The 20715-nt window shown below is 43.6% G+C and overlaps 1 protein-coding gene and 2 non-coding genes across 3 annotated transcripts in view; all 3 read left to right on the top strand.

Moving 5' to 3' along the window:
• Window positions 1-19280, top strand: part of WDR43 (WD repeat domain 43) — a 36738-nt gene extending 17458 nt beyond the window's left edge. The window contains exons 4-18 of the mRNA XM_059717184.1: window positions 2193-2313; window positions 4491-4630; window positions 5036-5138; window positions 6838-6902; window positions 7301-7472; window positions 7706-7792; window positions 9986-10117; window positions 10687-10824; window positions 11472-11558; window positions 12919-12950; window positions 14559-14622; window positions 15576-15689; window positions 16774-16843; window positions 17922-17974; window positions 18110-19280. Coding sequence (XP_059573167.1) covers window positions 2193-2313; window positions 4491-4630; window positions 5036-5138; window positions 6838-6902; window positions 7301-7472; window positions 7706-7792; window positions 9986-10117; window positions 10687-10824; window positions 11472-11558; window positions 12919-12950; window positions 14559-14622; window positions 15576-15689; window positions 16774-16843; window positions 17922-17974; window positions 18110-18229 — 1498 coding nt within the window. The 3' untranslated portion in view covers window positions 18230-19280. The remainder of the gene's footprint in view (window positions 1-2192; window positions 2314-4490; window positions 4631-5035; window positions 5139-6837; window positions 6903-7300; window positions 7473-7705; window positions 7793-9985; window positions 10118-10686; window positions 10825-11471; window positions 11559-12918; window positions 12951-14558; window positions 14623-15575; window positions 15690-16773; window positions 16844-17921; window positions 17975-18109) is intronic.
• On the top strand, window positions 2452-2535 carry LOC132248045 (small nucleolar RNA SNORD53/SNORD92). The gene has a single exon (XR_009459400.1). It is a non-coding gene; the product is annotated as a small nucleolar RNA SNORD53/SNORD92 (small nucleolar RNA).
• LOC132248043 (small nucleolar RNA SNORD53/SNORD92) lies at window positions 8705-8783 on the top strand. The gene has a single exon (XR_009459398.1). It is a non-coding gene; the product is annotated as a small nucleolar RNA SNORD53/SNORD92 (small nucleolar RNA).
• Window positions 19281-20715: the final 1435 nt, after the last annotated feature.

The following is a 20715-nucleotide window of genomic DNA, read 5'->3' on the forward strand; positions in this document are numbered from 1 at the left end:
TCTAATGTCCATTCGTCAGAATGCCTTGCTATGATGCTATACACTTGGTTTTGCTCACTACTGATGTGCAGTAAGGATGGTTTCCTTTTGGCTGCCAGCATCAGCTGGCTCTGTTTTGAAGTGCAGTCAAACAGAGCTATAGCAAGGGAGAGTGAGTGCCAAGATTGGCATTTATTGTTATTTTTCCTAGAGGTGCACCGATATATCAGTCACATATCGGATCGGCACCGATAACAGGAAAATTAACATTATTTGCAGTTGGCTTTTTTGGTTGATAACGTCACTGATAAATGTTGTGTGCATTAGCACAGCTGCAGCATGCATGCAGCCAGGAATGCAGCTCAGCACCTTGAAAAGCAGCCTTCTGCCAGTAAGTCAGGGGGTGTGAAGGAGGGGGTGGCAGATGGAGGCCCCCACAGTGAGGGAGGGAGTGGGGCAGGGGCAGGGGCTGGCACTGCCAAGCCAGGGCAGTGAATGCAACCCTGGGGCTGGGAGAGGTGGCTATGGGCAATTTTGGGGTGGCCACAGCCCCTCAAGCCTCCCCCTGGCACTGCTGCCTGCCCCGTGCAGCTGAGACTGCCCTGCCCGCTTTGAGTGCAGCCCCTGGCCCTGAGCCCACAGTGAGCAGCCTGCACCCACCCCTTGCATGAATCGAAGGGGGCACATGCCCCCCATGCCTCCCCTGGGCATGTGTGCAGCGGCAGCAGGCCTCCCTCCCTTCCGCCTCATGTGCCCTGGATGTGCCTCCTGTGGCTCTGTTCCGCTCCTGGCCCTGGGTTCACATTTGCTGCCCTTGTTCGACAGTGCCTGCCCTGCTGCACTCCCTTACCATGGGGGCCTCAATTTGCCCTCCTCCATACCCCCTCTCCTCCACACCCCTTCTCCCCCACAGACTTACGGAGCTGCCAGGCTGTATTCCTGTAAATCAGTTATTGGATTGGTATCCGCCGATATGGCTGGTTAATAATTGGCTATTGGCATTAGCCAATAAATCTTTATTGGTGCACCTCTAACATTTTCCTTTTACCTTTTTTAATTTATTCTTTCCGTTGATATTTGTTTTAAAGTACGTTATTGAGCTCAAGCTAACTGATTTTTAATTGCCTAAATAACTTTTCCTCCCTTCCCCCATCCTCTTAAATTTAAGTACCCTTACTACTCTGCAGTCATATGGTATCACCCTTGAATTTTGGGATGGAGGTTAGCTGGTTCCCTCCCATTCTGAATGCAAACTTGAGTTCAAAACTTTGCTGCTGTTTGTCTCCAGCTGTAAATGTTTCCTTGACTGCATCCTGGATACTGGTTATCAGTATCACAGTACCACCATTGTTTTCTGTATTGTTTTATTTAAAAATATCTTTAAGAACAAATTGTTAGGGTTTTCTACATTGTAACTGAGGGATTTAAGCTATGTCTTATGTTGCTTGGAGTAAGCCTTTCTTGAAATTCTTTTCTATGCAACCAAACCTGTTCTGTTTAGGTCCTTTTCTCAGAATTCAATTGAGGATAATGTGCAACAAATGAGCTTGGTAAATGAGATGTTCCAAAAAACCCATTCTGAATACAGTAGCAAGGAATCAAAATGTGTGATGTTCATGTGGAGCACCTCTTGAATTGGGTGTAGATTGCTGCTTTTCTTAGAATTTAAAGGCCAGTGCAATTATCCTGCCACTGAATTGTTCCTGGAAGGTGCAGGAGTTTACAGCAGCATATTGCACTTTTATCCAAGAACATCAGTCCTTAATTCATTAATGTTCAATACTGAAATACTTCTTGGCAGCCTCAACAGAAAGGGACCAACGATTGGTTAGCAATGAGAACTGAATAACACTCATGAAGTGGCCCTTTGAGAACTAATTGAAGTATACTTTTTGAGGGGTGGAGGGAGGTAGAATTGTGCATTGATGCAGTAAATGTTTCTCCTGATCTGTGTACAGGCTGTTAGGTTCTGAGTTGGCAGCCGCTTCATCAATACTGAATCTCATGTAGAATTGTTGGTTAAGTTAGCACATGTTTTCTGATTTTTGAAATATAGTTGTGACATCTGCAGTTTTTTAAAAGTGATGCATTTTTTTTTCTTGGTTGCTTCACCATTACTGATAGAAGTTGGAAGTTGTGTTGATAAGCAACATATTCTTTCTTCTTCCCTCGCCTCCCTCTCTTCTTGCACATCCTCTCCGCCCTCAATCTAGCAAATGGAAAGGCGACAATAGCAGCGTCAGTTCACTGTGCATCAGTCCAGATGGGAAGATGTTACTTTCAGCTGGTCGAACTATCAAACTGTGGGACCTGGAGACCAAAGAAGTCTACAGAGTGAGTGACTTGTTATATGCTAAACAGTATTTTTTTTCGGGGTTAAACAGGCATTGCCTAGCTACTATTTCCTAATAAAGTGTGTCCAAGTTGTGGCACAAGACAAACAGTTGTCAGGCCAGGGGTTGCTGGAAGCTGCTGCTGTGATGATACCTTCAACTGTGGTTTCGATCTGCTGACAGTTGAATGAAGACGCTAAATTCCTTGGCTGTGTCTGAGCTTGTTGCCAGTAGCCCCTGTACAAACTTTCAGTACAAGTTCACGTGGCGTTTGTTTTCCCTGGATCTTTTTTTGCATGTGTTCCTTATTCTGAATGCAAAAACAAAAAGATAGGCCAAACCAACTGCTTTCAGAAGTGATAATGGATTGTATGACAGCGGGATTCAGGGACCAGGTGTAATAAGACTTCATAATATCCTCAGCTAGCCTTATCTCTAAATGGTCAGTTACTAACTTGCCATCAAAGCAGTTAGGAGGAGGTCTGGTAGCAAAAATCCTAAAGTTCTGGAGACACGGGGATAGACCAAACTTGGTCTGAACAAGTAGAATGTAACTACCGTATTTACTGAAATTCAAGACAAGGTTTCCCTCCCGAGTCCCTCATCCTGTAATTGCATACAACAAAATCTCACTAAATACATTGTCTGTTGTTAAAATGCCAAAAGCAGCAGGTGTTCAGCAATGGAAACCAACTATATAGTTGATTAAATGCAGCCAACACTCAGCATGACTATAAAACACATGGCTTACATTGGGTAAACATGCTGATGAGAACGTACCACAGGACTAGATTAGTGTAGCCATTTGAATAAGATATATGATAGTACCCATAAAGCGCAGTCCCCCTCACTGCTGACTCTTTTACAAGTCATGGTGTGCCACAACATTGCATATGTAGACCCTCTCTCAGCCTGGCGTACATGATCAGTGTGGCCCTGCCCTCCATGAGGTGAAGTCGGAGCAGGTTGCCCTGCGCCTCATCTGCATATACATTTTTGCAGCATCCCAGGATTTGTGACAAGAATACCTGGTTCCAGTCATGAGTGGGGGCTAATTAGCACATGGGCCCTTGGTTGGGGGGGAGGGGGGAGTGTATTTGGAGTACAGACACATACTGAGCACTGCTGAACTGTGGGGTCACTACGGCTTGAAATGCTCTTCACTCTGGTGGGGCCCAGGCCAATGAACTATATGATAAATTATGAACCTTTGGCATTGGACTAATATAGCTTGTACTACATATAAGTAGTTGCCAAAGTGATGCTTAAAAGTGTTTTTATGGTATACTTATGCTAAAATTTGCAGCAGTTTAAAAAAATAAGAGGTAGCATTCTGGAATAACTAAGTGCGTGGGTAATACCCAAATTGTTACAGCCATGTTTAATTTTAAGGTTATTGTTTTCAACTTGGCTTCTCATTTCCATGCGCTCAGGGAGAGCAGGGTCTGACCATAAGGAGAGAGTGGGAAGGGGCTGCCAAGGGAAAAAGTTGGGGGGAAGCAGAAGGCAAAGGACTACCTGATCCCCCTCAGATTTATTTTCCCTGCTATAGCAGTAAGAGATCAACAAATTCAACATAAATCCCCGATAATTAGACTCTATACCTGGAAAATGATAACATTTATAAAATTTCCTTATATAGAATCTAATTATTGGGAGGTCATCTCATCAGTGTAGTCTTTTATTTGAGTAAATATGGTACTTGTGTGCCTTAAGGGTTAAACAGGAGATCTTCACTTAAATCCTGAGTGCATTGGCTCATCCGTGCGCTGGACTAGAGATTGCAGATGAAAACATGTCTTCATTTTTCTTGTAGACGCCAGCAAAAAGATTAATAGATGAGGAAATACTCTTGGGCAGTAGCAGCAGTACTTGTGTGGTACCATCTTATGGAGAGTGCTGGAAATATGCAAGGTTGTTGGAGGATGGCACATTTCTTTCTAATGCTTTCCCACTTCCACCTGTTTGTTTGTCCTATGTCCACACGGTTCAAGAAACCTTTCCTTGAAATTTAGACGCTCACAGTAATTGGATAGTTCTGCTTTACTAATAGTACAGAAGTGTCTTTACTCTAGTAAAGACTGACTCTAATAATTCTCAGCACAGGGATACATTTTTCAAAATGTTGTTCTTGATGACTACATCATCCCTTCTCAAATGAGATTTTGTTTCCACTAGCATTTCACAGGCCATGCAACAGCAGTTTCATCACTAATGTTCACAACAGTACGACCTCCAAATGAAAATCAACCCTTTGATGGAATTACTGGGCTGTATTTCTTGTCTGGAGCAGTGCATGACCGGTTACTTAGTGTATGGTAAGTAAATCTTGCTTGTTTCTGTGGAATATAGACTTGTTTGAAAAGAATAAATCAGATTCTGTTTTTTAGTAATTAACAGCAGCGTTACTCTGTATTAATGCAATGATGACAATTTTGCCTTGCTGACAGTAGAATGAGGGCATGAATTTCCTTGTTTGTATCTGAGCGTGATACCAGTACTCTCTATTCAGGTCACTAAGGGATGCTGTGATCTTGCTATATGATCACACTTTTTGTTTGTAGTTTTTTAAAGTATTTATCTAGTTTTCTAGATGGTTCACTGGTTTTGTAATTTTGTGTTGCCTTTTGGTGCTGATGCAGAGGGCAGAATAATGAATGTCTTTGTGGTGTATGTTTTTTTTTTTTTTTCCTGGTGTTAAATAATATACTTTTTTCCCTCAGGCAGATCAGGTCAGATAGGAAAGAAAAGAATGCTGTAATGTCTTTCACAGTTACAGACGAACCAATTTTCATTGACCTGACAGTGTCAGAAAGCAAAGAAGAGGTAAGAGAAGTAGTTTGCACTTGTTGCACAATTTGGTTTTATTTCGTTGCTGGTTTCTGTTCATGTTGGAAGCAAGCAGCCTGGCTTATGTCTATTTTGCTTTTGGTAAGCAAGGATGGGTGTTTTGTTGTTAACTGTCTGATTTATACTGGTGTTAGATAAGAGCAGTGAATGGTAGTAATGTAGGAAAACTGATTTTTCAAGCTGTGCGCGCACTTATATTCAGACCTTTCTCCCATAGGTTTATTTACAACATTCTCACAAGTTAGAGCCAGTTAATTATCAAACTACTGCTTATTACATCTAGTAGCATAGAAAGTTTGTTTTTTTCCAAACAAGTGTGAGCATTGCCACAATTTCCTGAACTGATAGAACTAGAGGGTTCCTATTTTTTGGGTTTTTTAAGTGAATGAATTTGTGTTTAATACATAGTCCATAAATTGTATTTCTTTCGTTATGGTAATCAAGAGGAAGCTTGATGGCATAAAGGGCAGATACATCTTATTATTGACTATGCACATACTTCATTTATTCAAATCCAAGATGAGTACCCCTCTCCCCCAATTTAACCTGGTGGGGCAGTGGCTTGTCTTGGGTTCGAGTACATATGGGGCGGGGCTGCTGTGGTTCTATCTCTGGCCCTGAGCCTGGGTCAAGGTCAGAGCAGCTGCAGCCATCTACCTCTTTGCAGCCCATACCCCCCCATTGCCTACTGTCAAGCATAGGCTCTGGCTCATTCTTATTTCCTTCCAGGCATTACACACAGGCTACATCCCCTCTGCCCAGGCAATCGACAGCAGTGTAGCTCCAGCCCTGGGACACTGCTGCATGGCTGGACAGGGTTGGAGTTTTCATATGCTTTGTGCCCAAGAGAGAGTGGAGCTGGAGCCATGCCTGACAGTTAGCAGGGGGTGGGGCCAGAGGCTGTGGGAAGTGGGTGGGGGAGCAGAGGCTTCAGGGAGGAGGGGGCAGAACAGATTTATAAATTTTCTGCATATAGAATTGAATTATTAGGGATTATCTTAAATTTAAGTCATTTTGGATTTGGGTAAATACAGGAATTGAAACTAGTTCCATAAACCTGTTTCAGTCTCTGTTTTAAGTACCGGTGTCTCTGTACAGCTTTCAGATCCCTTGAATCATGATACTTCAAGCCAGGTTTTTCATTTTCTCTAGGTAGACCCACCCATTGCCAGAGGGGTCAGGGAGAGTATTCTGTATTATATACATAGCTGTAATTGGCTAAACTGGGGGAAATGTTTTGGTTGAGCTACTGCCTTGTTTGCATGTGCAGCCTTAGAATCAGCATCCTTTAGCTATCTGCATATAGTGGTGCTGGAAATCCTCCTCCTATTAAATACCACTTGTCCAAACTTGTGCTTCTGCCTCATCTAAGGCTTTGTGGTAGGACCGAGCCATATCAGTAGTACTGAAGTAGAGCTACAATTTATTGAATAGCCATTACAGCTACAGTATATTGAATAGCCATATTCTGATTCTTGAGAGTTGCCCTAACTATTCCCAAAACGTTATCTTGGCAGCTGTGAGCTTTCCCAATCCTTGAAGATTTTGCTTAAATCTTTTACAGGTGCGCATTTGTGATTTGATTTCAGTTTTTCTGTGGTACAGTTTTTCTGTGGTAGGGTAAGTGATGATTGAAGGTGATGATATAAAATAACATGTTGTGACTTCCTTTCAGCCAGTGAAGTTAGCAGTTGTATGCAGAGATGGACAGCTGCATTTATTTGAACACATTTTAAATGGGTGAGTTGGTATTTACATTTGACAAACTCCTGGGGACATGTCAAAGATGTTTTCAATCTTTTCTAAATATTGTGTTGCATTTCTTAAACTTTCCACACCTGTTCATAAGATGAGTTCTGAGTTTCTCTGGCATGTCAGGTTGTTGGGGTGTGGGAGATGGTTATCTAGTAGGTGGAACAGAGGGCTACTAAACTGAGATTTCCAGTTTCCATACTTAGCTCTGCTGTTTGTCATCTTAGATAAGTTTAACTCCTCTGTGCCTGCCTTACCCTCTCTGTAAAATGAATGAACAGTTGAGGTTGAGTTTTTTAGCAGTCTTGTCATAAAAGATGCTTTAGAAATGCACAATGTAAATGTGTTTCAGTTAAATCTATTTCAATTAATTCCTATTTTCATAGGTACTGCAAAAAGCCCTTAACATCAAACTGCGCTATCCAGATAGCCACACCTGGAAATGACAGTGACTCTACACCAAAACCAGTCCCTATCCTAGCAGCTGCGTTTTGCTCAGACAAGCAGTCATTGATGATTGTTTATGGAAACACCTTACAGCCTATTATTGAAAGAGTGGTATGTAAAACCTACTGAATTTGAAACCATGTTTTGTAAGCCCCTAGCACAAGTGTCAAACTGCTCTCTGAATAGGGGGGGATTTTTTAAATTGGAGCCCTGCGATAAAGGAAAATGTCTCCTTTCTAAGGTGTGATTTGGTAGATCCGTCTGAAAGGAGATTTTTGTGTTTTCTGTTAAGAAATGCGTCATGATAATGTTTAAATTTGCTTGTTTGTTTCTTCCTCCATTAGTCCTTGACCACCACTGAATCCCATGTATGTTTGGTAAGGGACATTCAGAAGACGTTGACGCTTAAAATGGAAATGGCTGTGACAAAGGTGAGTCTTGCTTTGAAATGCCCTGTTTCTCTTTCTGATTGTACATAACAAGCCACAAACTTTGCCACTTCTTTTAGTAAAGAGCTAGGTCTTACATGGTCTCTCTTTAGTTTAAAAGTTACTGGATTTCTACAGATAGTGCTTGCTTGCATATTCATGCAAATGTGACCCAAGTTCGTCTGATGGCTGTTAAAGGTTTTAGTGTGCAATGCTGTATCTTGATCCCAAAGCTGCTTGAATAGAGATGGCAACTTGCATTGTGTGATCTTTGTGGTTTTCATTTCTATTAAGCATGAAGGCATTCCCAGTTTTACCAACTTACTTCCCAGTGAGATGTCAGCGTAGTTCCTGGTTAGACAAAGTTTGAGTGACCTTATTTTAGTATCTTTGTAAAACTGGTCCTTAGCCTGGGAAGTAGCACCACCTGGCTTCCATATAGTCCCATTTACCAGGGAAGAAGTACCTGAGTAGTTGACCATGAAGGCTGAAAGTAAAGTCCAGTGAGGTTAATTGACCTCGTATCATGTTTCCAAGCTGGTATGGGGAGACCATAGTGGAAGTATCAATACATCTGGCAGCTCTACAGATTGCCTTTCTACATTCATGCTCCCTGGTCCCATTGGAAATTCATTGGAGTTTTAGATGAAGAAATGGAAAGTCATTTGAGGAGGGAATACCCTTCCTTTTCTCCCACACGAGTAAATGTACAGTCAGCTTTTTGAGACTAAATGTATTGAGAAGTAACTCCACTGATTTATTTGCTACATTTTGTGACACTTAATCATACAACATGCATTGGGTTTGGGGTCACTGTGTATGACTGTCAGCCAGACAGGTGGTTGTATTCTTGTGCAGTCAGAAAAGCAGTGAGGTTAAAGATGCAGTCAAGTGAAGCTATAGAAAATATTGGGCATGCTGTGATGACTTCCATGTTGGTTTCACTTATTGCCGAATTCCAGTGAAGACATTCTTCTCTTGGCTGTCTGAGCATGCCTACTGAGGAGTTTAAAGCACTTGGATTAGTTCTGTAGGGGGTGCAGATAGAGCTACCCATGGTGAGGGAGGGATTGGGGCAGGGGCAGGCGCTGCCCAGCTGGGGCACGGGGTCGGATGAGTGGGCAGCTCTCTGCTGCTGCACACATCCCCAGGGGTGTTATGTGCTCCCCAGATTTATGCGTGGGGCAAGGGCAGGCTCAGGGCCAGGGGCTGTGCTGGCCTCTTCCTGATGGGAGGGGTGGTTGGGCCGGGGCTGTTTGAGGCAGGCAGTGGCAGCGCTGAGGGGTGGCTAGGGGGTGGGCTACAGCCACCCCAAAATTTGCCATAACCACCGCTGCCCTCCAGAGCACAGCCCCGGCCCATCCCCGCCACCAGGGAGAGGCCAGTGCAGCCCCTGGCTCTAAGCCTGCAGCGGGCAGCCCACCCTTGCTCTGGGTACAAATTTGGGGGGCGCATGCCCCCCCATGCCTCCCCTTGGGGTGCGTGCTGTGGTGGGAGCTGGCTGAGCCACCTGTGGCTCCATCCCACACCCTGTTCCACCCTGGCTGGGCAGTGCCTACCCCAGCCCCACTCCCTCTCACCGCTTGGGCTTTGATTTTGCCTCCAGCGCTTCTTCCCTCGCACAGACATATCGGCTGGACGCTGCTCTCCAAGCTGATGGGCCTCATATTGGTTATTGGATTGGTATCTGCCGATATGGCTAGTCAATAATTGGCCATCTGTATTAGCCAAAAAAATCTTTATCAGTGCACCCCTACTTGCTGATCTTCTTCATGTTCTTTAAAGATCCCACAGCGTTGTTTCTTTGTGTGATTTAGGGCTGCTAACTGTGGCTGTCCTGGCCTGATTCTAATCTAAGTAACCATTTCACATCGCTTAAACCCTCCCTTCAGTTTTATTGTGATGATGAGTTCTCCTCTAATTGTCCTGTAGTGTTTATACAGTTGCTGCCTTTTGATGGCAGGTCAAATGATTCCCGCGTGTTGCTTAAAGGTGCTACATAAAGCAAGTGTGTAGTGTCTATTGCCAGCACAGACTCAGGCATTTCTGTTGGGAATAATTAGGAAACACTTCCTTCAGTGGAAAGTTGCAGACACCCTCTGTTTGGGTCTCAAAGAATAACCACTCTTTTTTAACTATGGAAAACACAAAGGTGCTTCTTGTTCATACATGTGTGGATCCCTCTCTTATTACTAGGTAAAAACACCTGTTGTGAACTCAGAAGCCAAAGTTCTAGTGCCTGGAGTCCCAGGACACAGCGCAGCCATCAAACCCCAGTCCTCTGGGACGAAGAAGGCAAAAAACAAAAAGAAACCAGGAGGCAAAGAGGTAAAGTGTTCTTGTCACATGTTAATAGTGAAACCAGACTCTTAAATCAGTCTGTTGTTGGCACACAGAATCATGCTCAGTGTGCTGGGCAGAAACAGGGTTTTGATGATTACTTTACATGGAAGGACTTGATGTGTACTGACTTCCTCTTGACTACAAGCAGCCTGTCATCCAAATTCCATGTGCCCTGCCTTATAAGTTTGTTGCATTGTTGGAGAACTTTGTTGTATTTTTGCATTCTCTTTCCTTAGTAAGGTGTACAGCTTTATCTGGAACATTATTTCTCAGTACAAACTTAATTTCCTTGTTCTTTCCCCACCTGTACCTGCTTCTAATTTCTCTGTTGAACAGCTGTGCTGCGAGACATGGAGAACTTGTCCTGCTTAAACAAAATAACAGGACAGTGCTTGTCAGCAGATACTGCTGCAGAAGGGTCAGTGCTATGCTTCAACTGATGGCTTTATAAAATGCTGCTGAAAAAACCCAATTAGTGACCACCAAACTTGGTCCTATGTATGAGGTAGGAGGTTGGTTTAAATAATACTACTTTTTGTTTTTCTGTTCCACAGGCTAGCATTGAAGACCGCCTGGGTGCAATGGATATCGATGCAATGAAAGTAAAAACACAAGGTGGCCTTCCACAAACTGACAGCTTTGCAGTGCTTTTGGTTCAGGGTTTGGAAAGCAATGATCCTGACATCTTAAATGTAAGTGTTTAAAAGAACAATGCACGTTGCTCAAGTAACCCCACTTAGACTTGGGGGTGACTTGTATGTGTTGAAAGCCATATATCCGATGTTGAATCTGTCACTTACTTTTAGTCCACTTAGGGCTAGAGCTCTTCTGAAGTGCTTTGGTGAGATAAGTAATAAGATGCAACACATTTGTTCATTTAATAACCCCACCCTTACTCTGGGTGTAGAAAAATAGCTTTCAGGAAGAGAGGTTAAATGTTTTGAGATCTCAATGCAGGGTCAGCAGCCAGCAGCCCTTTATGTACTGTAAGCTGCTTATGCTGTCAGGGAAAGGATATTTTTTGTTAACTCCCCATTCAAGTACTTTTCCCCTCCTCCCTGTGACCAGTAAGCTTACTGGAAAACAACTTGTCACATACAGACTTGCTGTTTTGCGTACCATATTAACGTGTTTGTTTCCTTAGGAAGAGCCTCATAATGAGGCTTTTCTTTGCTCCTCTCCCTTGCTGCATATGCCTTCCGTCTGAGTGTACAGAGTTGGCAATGTGAGGGGCAGAGACTTAGACATAGTCTGTATCCATGTTTTGTAAATGTGAGGTTCTTCTTGATGGTGAATGTTTCTGATGGTATTTCCCCCCCCCCCCATTTTTTTTTAACAGAAAGTGCTACAAACTAGGAAGGAAGCTTTAGTAAAGAATACAGTAGCCAGGATACCTGTACATGCTGTCATTCCACTGCTGCACGAGGTAGGAGATACTGTACTTGTGCTATGGGACAAAATACATTTGTCTTCTGCTCTTATTAGGGAAGTCCTAAGATGCATCTTCTGTTTTTACTCCATAAAATGGGTCCTGTGGTTATGCAGTTGTGAGGTAGTGCGTATCCTATTTGGCTGCAGCTAGATGCATGGAAAGTATGATGTTACTAGGGACCTACTGAAAACATGGTGGAAGTGGGGTGCACTGTGGCTTCTTTATTCTTGTAGGTTCCCCTGTGCGTCCCCCTTCCCTGCTGATTGGTGGAGGGGCCTCACTTGCAGCTTGCTCCGGATCAGTGGGGAGGCGAAACTTAAAACCACAGTTAAGGCACCATTTTTGCCTCCTGCCACTGATTGGCTAAGGGACCCTTGATGGCCCTGTTTGCTGCTGGCAGGGAGGCAAAAATGTCACTATGTTTAAAACCGTGGTATTAGCTTCCCTGCTCATCAAGAGGTCCTCTGCTAATCAGCAGCGGGGGCGGGGAAAGGGGCAAGTTGTGCTTGGAGGAACGTGCAAGATTAAAGGAAACACTGCTCACTCTGCTTCCACCGTGAGTTTGGTAGGTCCCTAGATATTACCAAAGCCAGGCTCATCTTCTTTGTGTTGTTGGATAAACTTTGGGATAAGTGGGTGAGGTCAGAGGTGCTCGGGTGACTGTTGCTGTACATTATTAAGCAGTTAAAAAGGTTTGAAATGCCAAATTTTGGCATTTGGAGATGGGTTGCTTCACCCCATGGAAAACTCTTCCTTAACAATCTCCTTTTTAACCTAAGCCTATAGTGTGAACTCCCTAGAAGTAATGTATTTGAAGTGCAGCATTTCTAGTCAAACCTGTTTCTTGAAGGGGTCACACTTTCAGGTGTGCATGTGCCTTTGACTGACTGACCAGGGAGAGGGAAAGATCTTCACCTGGCAAGTGTGTTTTCTTCAGAGCCTGGGACTCTTCAGTCTGCTCTAGACTCTTTTCATTTAGCAGTAAGCGTCTTTAACATTCCAGCTTGCCAGCTATGTGGCAGTTGTTGTAGTAGTTTTGATTGAAGGCAGTACAACTACACATTTCATAGGGTTTCTTTGCTTTGTCCTGCCAGCTGTAACTTGGCTTTCATACATGTTTTATGACTGCGTATGGTAAGAGCTTCAGTCGTGTTACTGTAAGAAAACTCAGCTTCCCCAACCAGTCGGTGCAGCAGCTAGAGGAACCTTTAGAGCATATATCAGCTTTTGTGATGGCTAATTCTGGCAGACTGAATACTGCCTGAGTTGTTGGACTGTCACATCACTCTAATGTCAGGATGAAAACTGCCATATATGCCACTTTTTCTAATTGACCTCTTGTTCTTTTCTTTAGCTTACAAAGAGATTGCAAGGCCACCCGTACAGGTATGAAAAATGACCCGCAAACTAGTTTAAAATACTATTCTTAAGAGAGTTAGGCCTTTTCGCATGTTTCACTGGGCTTCGTTGCAGTGATTCCAAGACTAACATCTAGAAAGGAAAATGATGACATGACCAACCAAGGTTCCAGCTGTTTGGAGATGTTTCTGTCAGGACTCGGTAGTCAGCTTGAGGAATGGCACAAGTTCAAATAGGAGAGAATGAGAGCAAGCATGCTAATATGAAGCATCCCCTTATCGTCTCACCTACTGGACCTATCTTGATGCTTTCATCTTGTGGCCAACAGCAAATGCCGACAGGTTTCAGTCTTCAAATTAAACTACGGAGTTAAGGGCACAAACCAGAAAATGTTCTTCTAACGGGATGGGGAGAAGCTCAGGCAAATAATGTCTGCATACAATTAAGAAAAAAACAAACAAACTCCTAAATACTTCCTTAAAGTGTGTCAGATACTCATCAGATATTCTTGCATAGTTTCATAATTCACAGTAGTGACAGGGGTGGGGGGCACATGCAGCAGTGTTTCTCTGGGCTGTGCAGTCTGCACTGCCCCCACAGTGCTTCACCTGGGGCTGAGCTGCACTTACTAGCACCAGGGGCAGCCTGTGCTATGCTCCCGCTGGTGCCCACAGCCTGGCTGGGTGCTGCTCTGCGGCTTCCTTCCGGTTCCAGGATCTGGAGCCAGATTCTCGTGTGCCTGCTGAGAGAAGCATAGGACAGAGAGGCAGGAGAGAGGAGGAGCTGCTGCTGGAGATGTGGGGCGAGAAACAGCACCCAGTTAGCTGCAGCTGCCCTGGGAACAGCCTGCTGGAACCTGCTATTGCTCCTGCCCCAGCATATGGGGCTCCAGCTCTGGCTTCTGGGAAGGTGGCTAGGAGCTGAAGCTGGAGCCTGGGCCCTGGGACAGGAGCCACTTGGCTGAAGCTGCTGGCATGGTACAGTACAGTAGAGCAGGAGTAGCTTCTGGTGGGCTGTTCCCATTGCAGCTGGCTGGGTGCTACTCTTCCCCCTACCTCCAGCAACAGCTCTTGCTGCACCATGCCATGCTGCTCCCAGCAGGCGCATGGGGCTCTGGCTCCAGAACCTGGCTGCCTTTCATCGAAATGTGGCTGTGAGCTGAAGCTGGAGTCTCATGCACTGGGGTAGGAGCCACCCCACAAACTGCTCACCCAGCATGGTGCTGTAGGAGCAAGATCAAAAGCAGGAGCTGCTGCTGGAGGCAGTGGGCACAGAGCAATACCTGGCTGCAGCCATACCTGGATCAGCCCCAGCAGAAGCTGTGTGCTGACAGGCCTGGGCCAGTGGGCACTGGCAGATGCCCAACACCGGGATCCAGCCTGCGGGCCATAATTTGCTCACCCCTGTTGTAACATAGCAGATTTTAGTTTAACGTAACTACTTAGATTTTCCCTTTTTCTAATACAGCTGCATATATACATATGTTCTGTGTAGTTGAAGAATTTTTTTTAGCTTGGGTTCATTTTTAAACCAAAACGGTTCACTGCTTTATATTGATCTGCTTCAGTGGTCAGAAAGCCAGGAGTGGTTACATACCCATGTTCTTGATTTATTCTTTGCTTTTCTCTCTTCCAGTGCCTCACAAATGGTTCGATGGCTAAAGTGTATCTTCACTATACATGCATCCTACCTTTCCACAGTAAGTAACTTGCTTGTAAATAAGGCTGATTAGATGTTTTAAGTCAATTTTTGCAATTGCTTTTCCATGCAAAAATCTACCCTCCTAGTTGTCACATATGGGGCACTACTTACTCTCAAAATGAAATTCTAAAAAACCATATCATATCATTACTGTAAAGTGTTCCATATGCTCTAGAATTCATTTGACTGCTACATTTGTTTTGTGAACAAGTAATATCATTAGCACCAAGTCAGGCTGAAGTGCATGCTAGTAACAGACCCAGGTATGTTGCTGATTGAATATAGTGTTCATTTCTGGGGTGGGCTGAATTCTCTAAACTAACATTGTATTTGCAGTAGAAAGCTCTGTAGCAGACCTGAAACTCTTCATCTTTGGTTTGGCTGGCAGGGTAGAAGTATGCTGGAGCTTGAGAACTAGCATAGGTAACATGGGTAAACCAGTGTAGTAGTTTTTACCTTCTTTCCCAGGTGATGGATTTAGACTGTCTTGCTCCAGCAGCAGAAATCAGTCATTTGGCATAATTGATCCTTTCTAATATAGAGAAGCTCAGATCTATATTGAGAGTTTCATGGGTCAGGACTGTGGTGCATTGATATTCCTAGGCTTGCAGCTGTAACTGTGTGACTTCCATTCATGCTACCATGCCTGTCAGTACTCTTAAAACTGCTCACAAGAATGGAGTGAAGAAGGGGAAAAAAGGAAAGTCAGTTCCACCAGGGTCTAAATGTGGCTTGAGGGCTTATGCTTTTAGCTGACATAAGTACTTGTTTAGCAGACTGCTTGAGAGATTCATTTAAACACAATGAAATATCAGTTCTGTGTTTTGTTAGTGTCAACATGAGGAAAGGACTCTTAAGACAGCCCCTAAAGCGCAGTTAATTCTGTCATGTGAAAAGTTAGATAAGGGGACATGGCAGCCCTATTAATACAATTTCTCTTTCTCTCTAAAGTTGCCAGACTTGGTTCCTCAGCTGGGGATGCTGTACCAGTTAATGGAGAGCAGAGTAAAAACCTTGCAGAAGCTCTCTCGCCTCCATGGAAAACTCTATCTTCTTATCACCCAGGTGAATATAAGTTATAAACTCTACAGTGTTGGGTGGAAATGTTCAGAGACTTAACTTCCATTTCAGTTTGGTCTGACCAAACCTGTCATACACAACTTAGGGCAGATACTGGATGGTCACATCAGTCCATAGTATGCTTCCCAGTTGATATAATCAGGGTCAGACTGATTGCCATATTTAGGGTCAGGAAGGAATTTTACCCCATGGTCAAATTGATACTGACTGGGCACATCTACACACAACACTTTGAGCTCAGTAGACTAATTCTACTGCATATTAGCACAGCAGGCAAAACCCATGCTAATGTGCAGTAGAATTAGTCTACTGTGTGTTAGTGTCACAAAAAAAACGTGCCAGCACGAATTAGCAGTAGTGCCAATTTTATGGCTCGTTAAGGTTGTACCTGCAATTACAGGTACTAAACTTAGTGAACAGGTAGACGAGCACACTGGGGTGGGAGGTTGCTTTCCTCTAGTGGGGGGGGTGGGCCCTCTATCCTGGGATTTCTTAAGCATCTATTGACAATATTTCATAGAAGCAGGACATTAGCTCCCGTGGTTCTCCTGTGGTAGGTTAGGTTGTTAGGTCAGTGTTGTGTCAGGGTTGAGGATAGTGTTTATGTAGTTTTTAAATTATGGTTTATATGGGATCCTTTAGGTAGGGATGATCCTGCCTTAGACAGGGGGTGGACTAGACATCTGGAGGTCCTTTCTAACCCTGCTTCTCTATGACTTTATGATAATCAGCAGATTGCTGTTGATCATATTTTTCATGTTACAGTATGTTTGGGATGCTGTTTTGCTTATTAGACGGTATGACTAAATGTTTTTCTTCTGCATGCTGATCCAATCCTTGTAATATAAAAATAATCAGAATTTTAAGCAGTTAAGGTTTATTTTTTCCGCTTTTGTATTTTAGCTTTTATGATTTCTCCCTTTCCTTTTCCCTCCTTCCCTTCCCTGCCCTCCCCCCTCCCCAAGATATTCAGTTGTCCTTAAGCTACAATTTAAAGAAGAGGAATGGAAGAGAGAATAATTTCGAAGTTTGGTATTCACGACTATGTTTGTCTCAAAATGCCTTTCAGGTTGCAGCACTAGAAAAAATTCAGGATGTAAGTGATGTTAATCAGACTGCAAAGCTGGTATATGAGGAAGGTAAGCTTAGAAGCTTTCTATGGGACTATCTTGAGAGTGCTCCCAGACTGCTGAACATGAGTTCCAGTTGTCACACACATTTGCCAGCCATGTACATCCCAGTTCTATACTTGTTGCTGTATGGGAGGTGAAATTGATGGAAGGGAGAAGGTGGCACACAATTATGAGGCAGCTGTTCATTGGTAGACGTTTTTCTTCCTTTTTCCTTTAAGCCGTGGTTATTTGATTCCAGTGTCCTGCTTAACTTCCGTGTCCAGTATTCTCACTTAATGGGTCTTGTCCTTAGTGTGAAGTACATCTTTACTGAAGGTGGATTTAATAAAGGAACTTCCAAATATGCTCTTATGAAAAGAAATGGAAAAGGTAGTTTGTGTGCCTCTAGGATTTAAGATGTCTGTCTGTCCTTGTGTGAACACTTTGGACATGTCCAGACCTGCATGGATGTTGGGTTCCCCAAGGACAAGTAGCAGTGGTGCACCTTGTGCCACTGTGACTTGTCCCCAGGGAACGCCCATGCCATAGGTGCTTTGGCACGGTGCAAGCTGCCTGGGTGGGGTAGGGGAGGCTGGGGCCAGCACTGTGCTGGCCCCAGCAGCCTCACCTGGGGGCCTCCCAGGGCTGCAGTCACAGTAATTCTGCTGAGTGGAGCCTGGCTGGCAGCAGAGTGCAGCTCTGCCCAGTCCCACTTTTCAGCTGGCCAAGCATGTGTTGCTCCTTTTTTTTTTCCTGTGGATATCCAGGGGTAAAAAACCTGCAGAAAAAAACCTGGTGCAGCGCATGCTTGGCCAACAGGCCCTTGCAGCATGGAGAACACCAGAGCGTGTGGTATGTGGCACTGCAGACATGTTTGCAGTGCCACATACTGCATAACAGCGCTTGTCCAGACATGCCCTTTGTGTGCAAATCCTGACACGTGCTGATCAAAATATTTTCAGGCAGAAAGCCATTTTAAGTAATGGCTCAAGTGGCAGCCAGATCTTTGCTGTGTAGTGGCACATGATAACTGGCATTCATCAGGGAAAAGGCTCTGCATAAAATTGTTTGTTCTTCAGACTAAAGCAGCATTTTCCATTTCCAGAATCTTCAGAGGAAGGCTCGGAAGATGAGATGATTGCTGATAAAGATTCAGATGTAAGTAAAACTTTGTGTCTGGATTCTTCTTTCTGTTTCTGGTAACAGAAATGCATGTTGGCACATGTGCTTGTATCAAGGATTCAGCTATTCCTATTTGTCTTCCCTCCCCGCCCCACTTTTCTCCCCTGCCAGGACAACTGGGAAGAAGATGAAGAAAAAGAGGAACAATCAGAAGAACAAGAAATGGCTGTTGATAAAGAAATTAATGGTGACTCTGATTTGGACCCAGAAAATGAAAGTGAAGAAGAATAACAACTTTAAAGGAGAAAAAAAAAAAGATCCTTAGTAAATCAAGTGGGCCACCCGAACTCTTAAGTTCTGGATCATTTTGCTGAAAGTTGCCGTAGTTACGCAGGCCAGGCCTGAGCCTGCACTCTGTTATGTGCAGAAGCACATCTGGGTACTGTGCACTTCTGAATCCAGAATGTTTGACCACGCCAGCCTTCTCTCGCCCTGTGTCCCTGAGCATATTATATGAAACATTTCTTCCATCTCCTGGTCAGATTAAGCCCATCACATGGACATGCATTTGTATCTCAAGTGAAATAAACCTGCCACCGCCGTTTGTGTGGTAAACTTGTTTCTGGTTTACATTAAATTTGTTTCAGATATTAAAGGATCAAAGACCAATCTATACCTTCTTTTCTTGCTTCAGTTAGCATTAGCAAGTGGGCATCCTGCTACTTTTTTTTCAAAAAAAAAGACAAATATTTTTGTAATATTTAAATTCACAATTGAATTTATTCATTCCCCCCTTCCATCCCTGCATAGGTTCACCTTGGCTGTGGCAATGTCTAATAGCCAGCCTGGTTTAACCTGCTGTTTGTTTCTTTTTTTTTAAACAAAATTGGACTCAAGACTTTTATATGTATAAATCCAGTGACTTTTCTTGTGCTGTGGAAGGACACCAGAACTATCACTGGTTCCTAATTTTGTTTTAATTGAGCCTGTATATAAGTTTAATGCTGACCCCAGGGAAGGACTTTGTCTTGAAAGGGTGGGGAGGAGAAAATAAATTAAAAAAACAAAAAGGGTGGGGGGTAGAGGGAGGGCAAAATGCTTGTGAATATGTAACGCAAAGCGTATACATTTATTAAGGATTTTTAATCTCAGTGGCAGAACAAGGATTGCTGTTTGCTCAGCTATTGGAAGCTGAAGTGGTATAAACATTTTTAAGGGCAAGGTATCATACAGGTTGGAGCCATTCACCAGTATAATGTACAGTATATTTGTCTATAAATGGAGCTGTTGCAACTAAATACCGCCTTCTTTGTAAAGTGAATAAATATACATCTTTACCAAACACTTGTTCTGTAATATGTGGGGTGAGGCCATCACTGGTCCACTTCTTTTTTGTTAGCCAGATTTTCCAGGGGAAAAGTTAGCCTGTCTGGACTTCTAGCTTCCTGGTTTTGTGCATTTTCAGTCCTTGCTGCACACTTCACTAACATAAACTGCACTGTTTGTGGTAGTGCTAGGTTTGCTTTTGCATGGGAGAAGATGAGATGGATCTTCTCTTGTTTTTTCTAACCTCAGCTAAATCTCTTAGAGTCCAGTAAAGCTGGAAAGGACCACAGCTTGAGTTTCCAGGCCTGTGTAGTACCAAGTTGTTACTTAAAAGCTTAATTCTTGTAAATTAAAATGATTTTATGGGATCATTGGGAGGTTAGCTACACAATCCTGATCATACCTTGAAGTATATGCATAAAGTTAATTGCCAAATTAAGTTCAGTCAATAGGGTAGGTGTTAACCAAAATAGGAACATAGGAGGAGAAGAGGCCTCCTGGGCTATCTCCTGCATTTGCAAGCAGGTGTTTACCCAAAGAGTCCTAAAGTTGCCTTCTTAAAACCCTCTCAGTATATCTACAAGGTGCAAACCAGAAACACGAAAACATACCAAATGCCTCAGGCAAAAGCAGGGGGAGATGAGGGTACTGCCAATGCTCTGTTGCTGCAGTGGGAAAGGAGTAGGTGGTTAGCATGTTTCTTGTGCAATCCTTGTGTTCACTTTAACTTACTGAAATTGATTTTAATGCAACCACTGCAACTTGTGTTTTTGGGAAATTTTATTCATCATGGCACTTCAGTGGTAGTTCAGTTCAAATCTGGTTCAGTAGATGACAGTTTGTATTTAGAATCAGAAAGGCAGAGCAGGACTAGTCCTTATGCAGTGCACTGGAAAGTCTCACAAACAGCTTTTAAAATAATAAATGTGAAGCCTCCTGTCTCTCTTCCCTTCTCCTAGTGATGGTACATTTTCATTATTCCTGCTTGTAGTGCTGGCAATGTCTTAACTGTAAGCATTTTCTGCCAATCTCATGGCACCCTAGGGTGGTGCTGGTTGAGAATTGCTGAGTTCTTATAAATGGTGGGAAGCTTAAGCTTTTTCTGAGATGAGCTATTAGGCCTCTAGTTTGACCTAGTACGATAGTTTGGGCAGTCTTCGTAAGATAGAGTGCTTTCACTTTTATGCTGTGGTTCAGGTTTGCAAAGCTTTCAGGACGCTGGTTTTCCTGCACTCTGGTTTGTCTCTGGTATTTTCTTCTGTGTAGCTGCAAAGGGGGGAGCCCTGGAGGAATCTTGAGTTTATGGCAGGGATAGCAAAATTACATGCGTCAGAAGCCCCAGAGGTGCTGTAATTTTTGGATGAGTGCCCAAAAAAGCCTTGCTAGAACACCTGAGTTACAAGATTTTGATATCATTACCTGCCATGGGTAGAAACAAATGCTGGTAATCA

Source organism: Alligator mississippiensis, chromosome 1 (assembly GCF_030867095.1).
Source record: "Alligator mississippiensis isolate rAllMis1 chromosome 1, rAllMis1, whole genome shotgun sequence".
NCBI lineage: Eukaryota > Metazoa > Chordata > Crocodylia > Alligatoridae > Alligator > Alligator mississippiensis.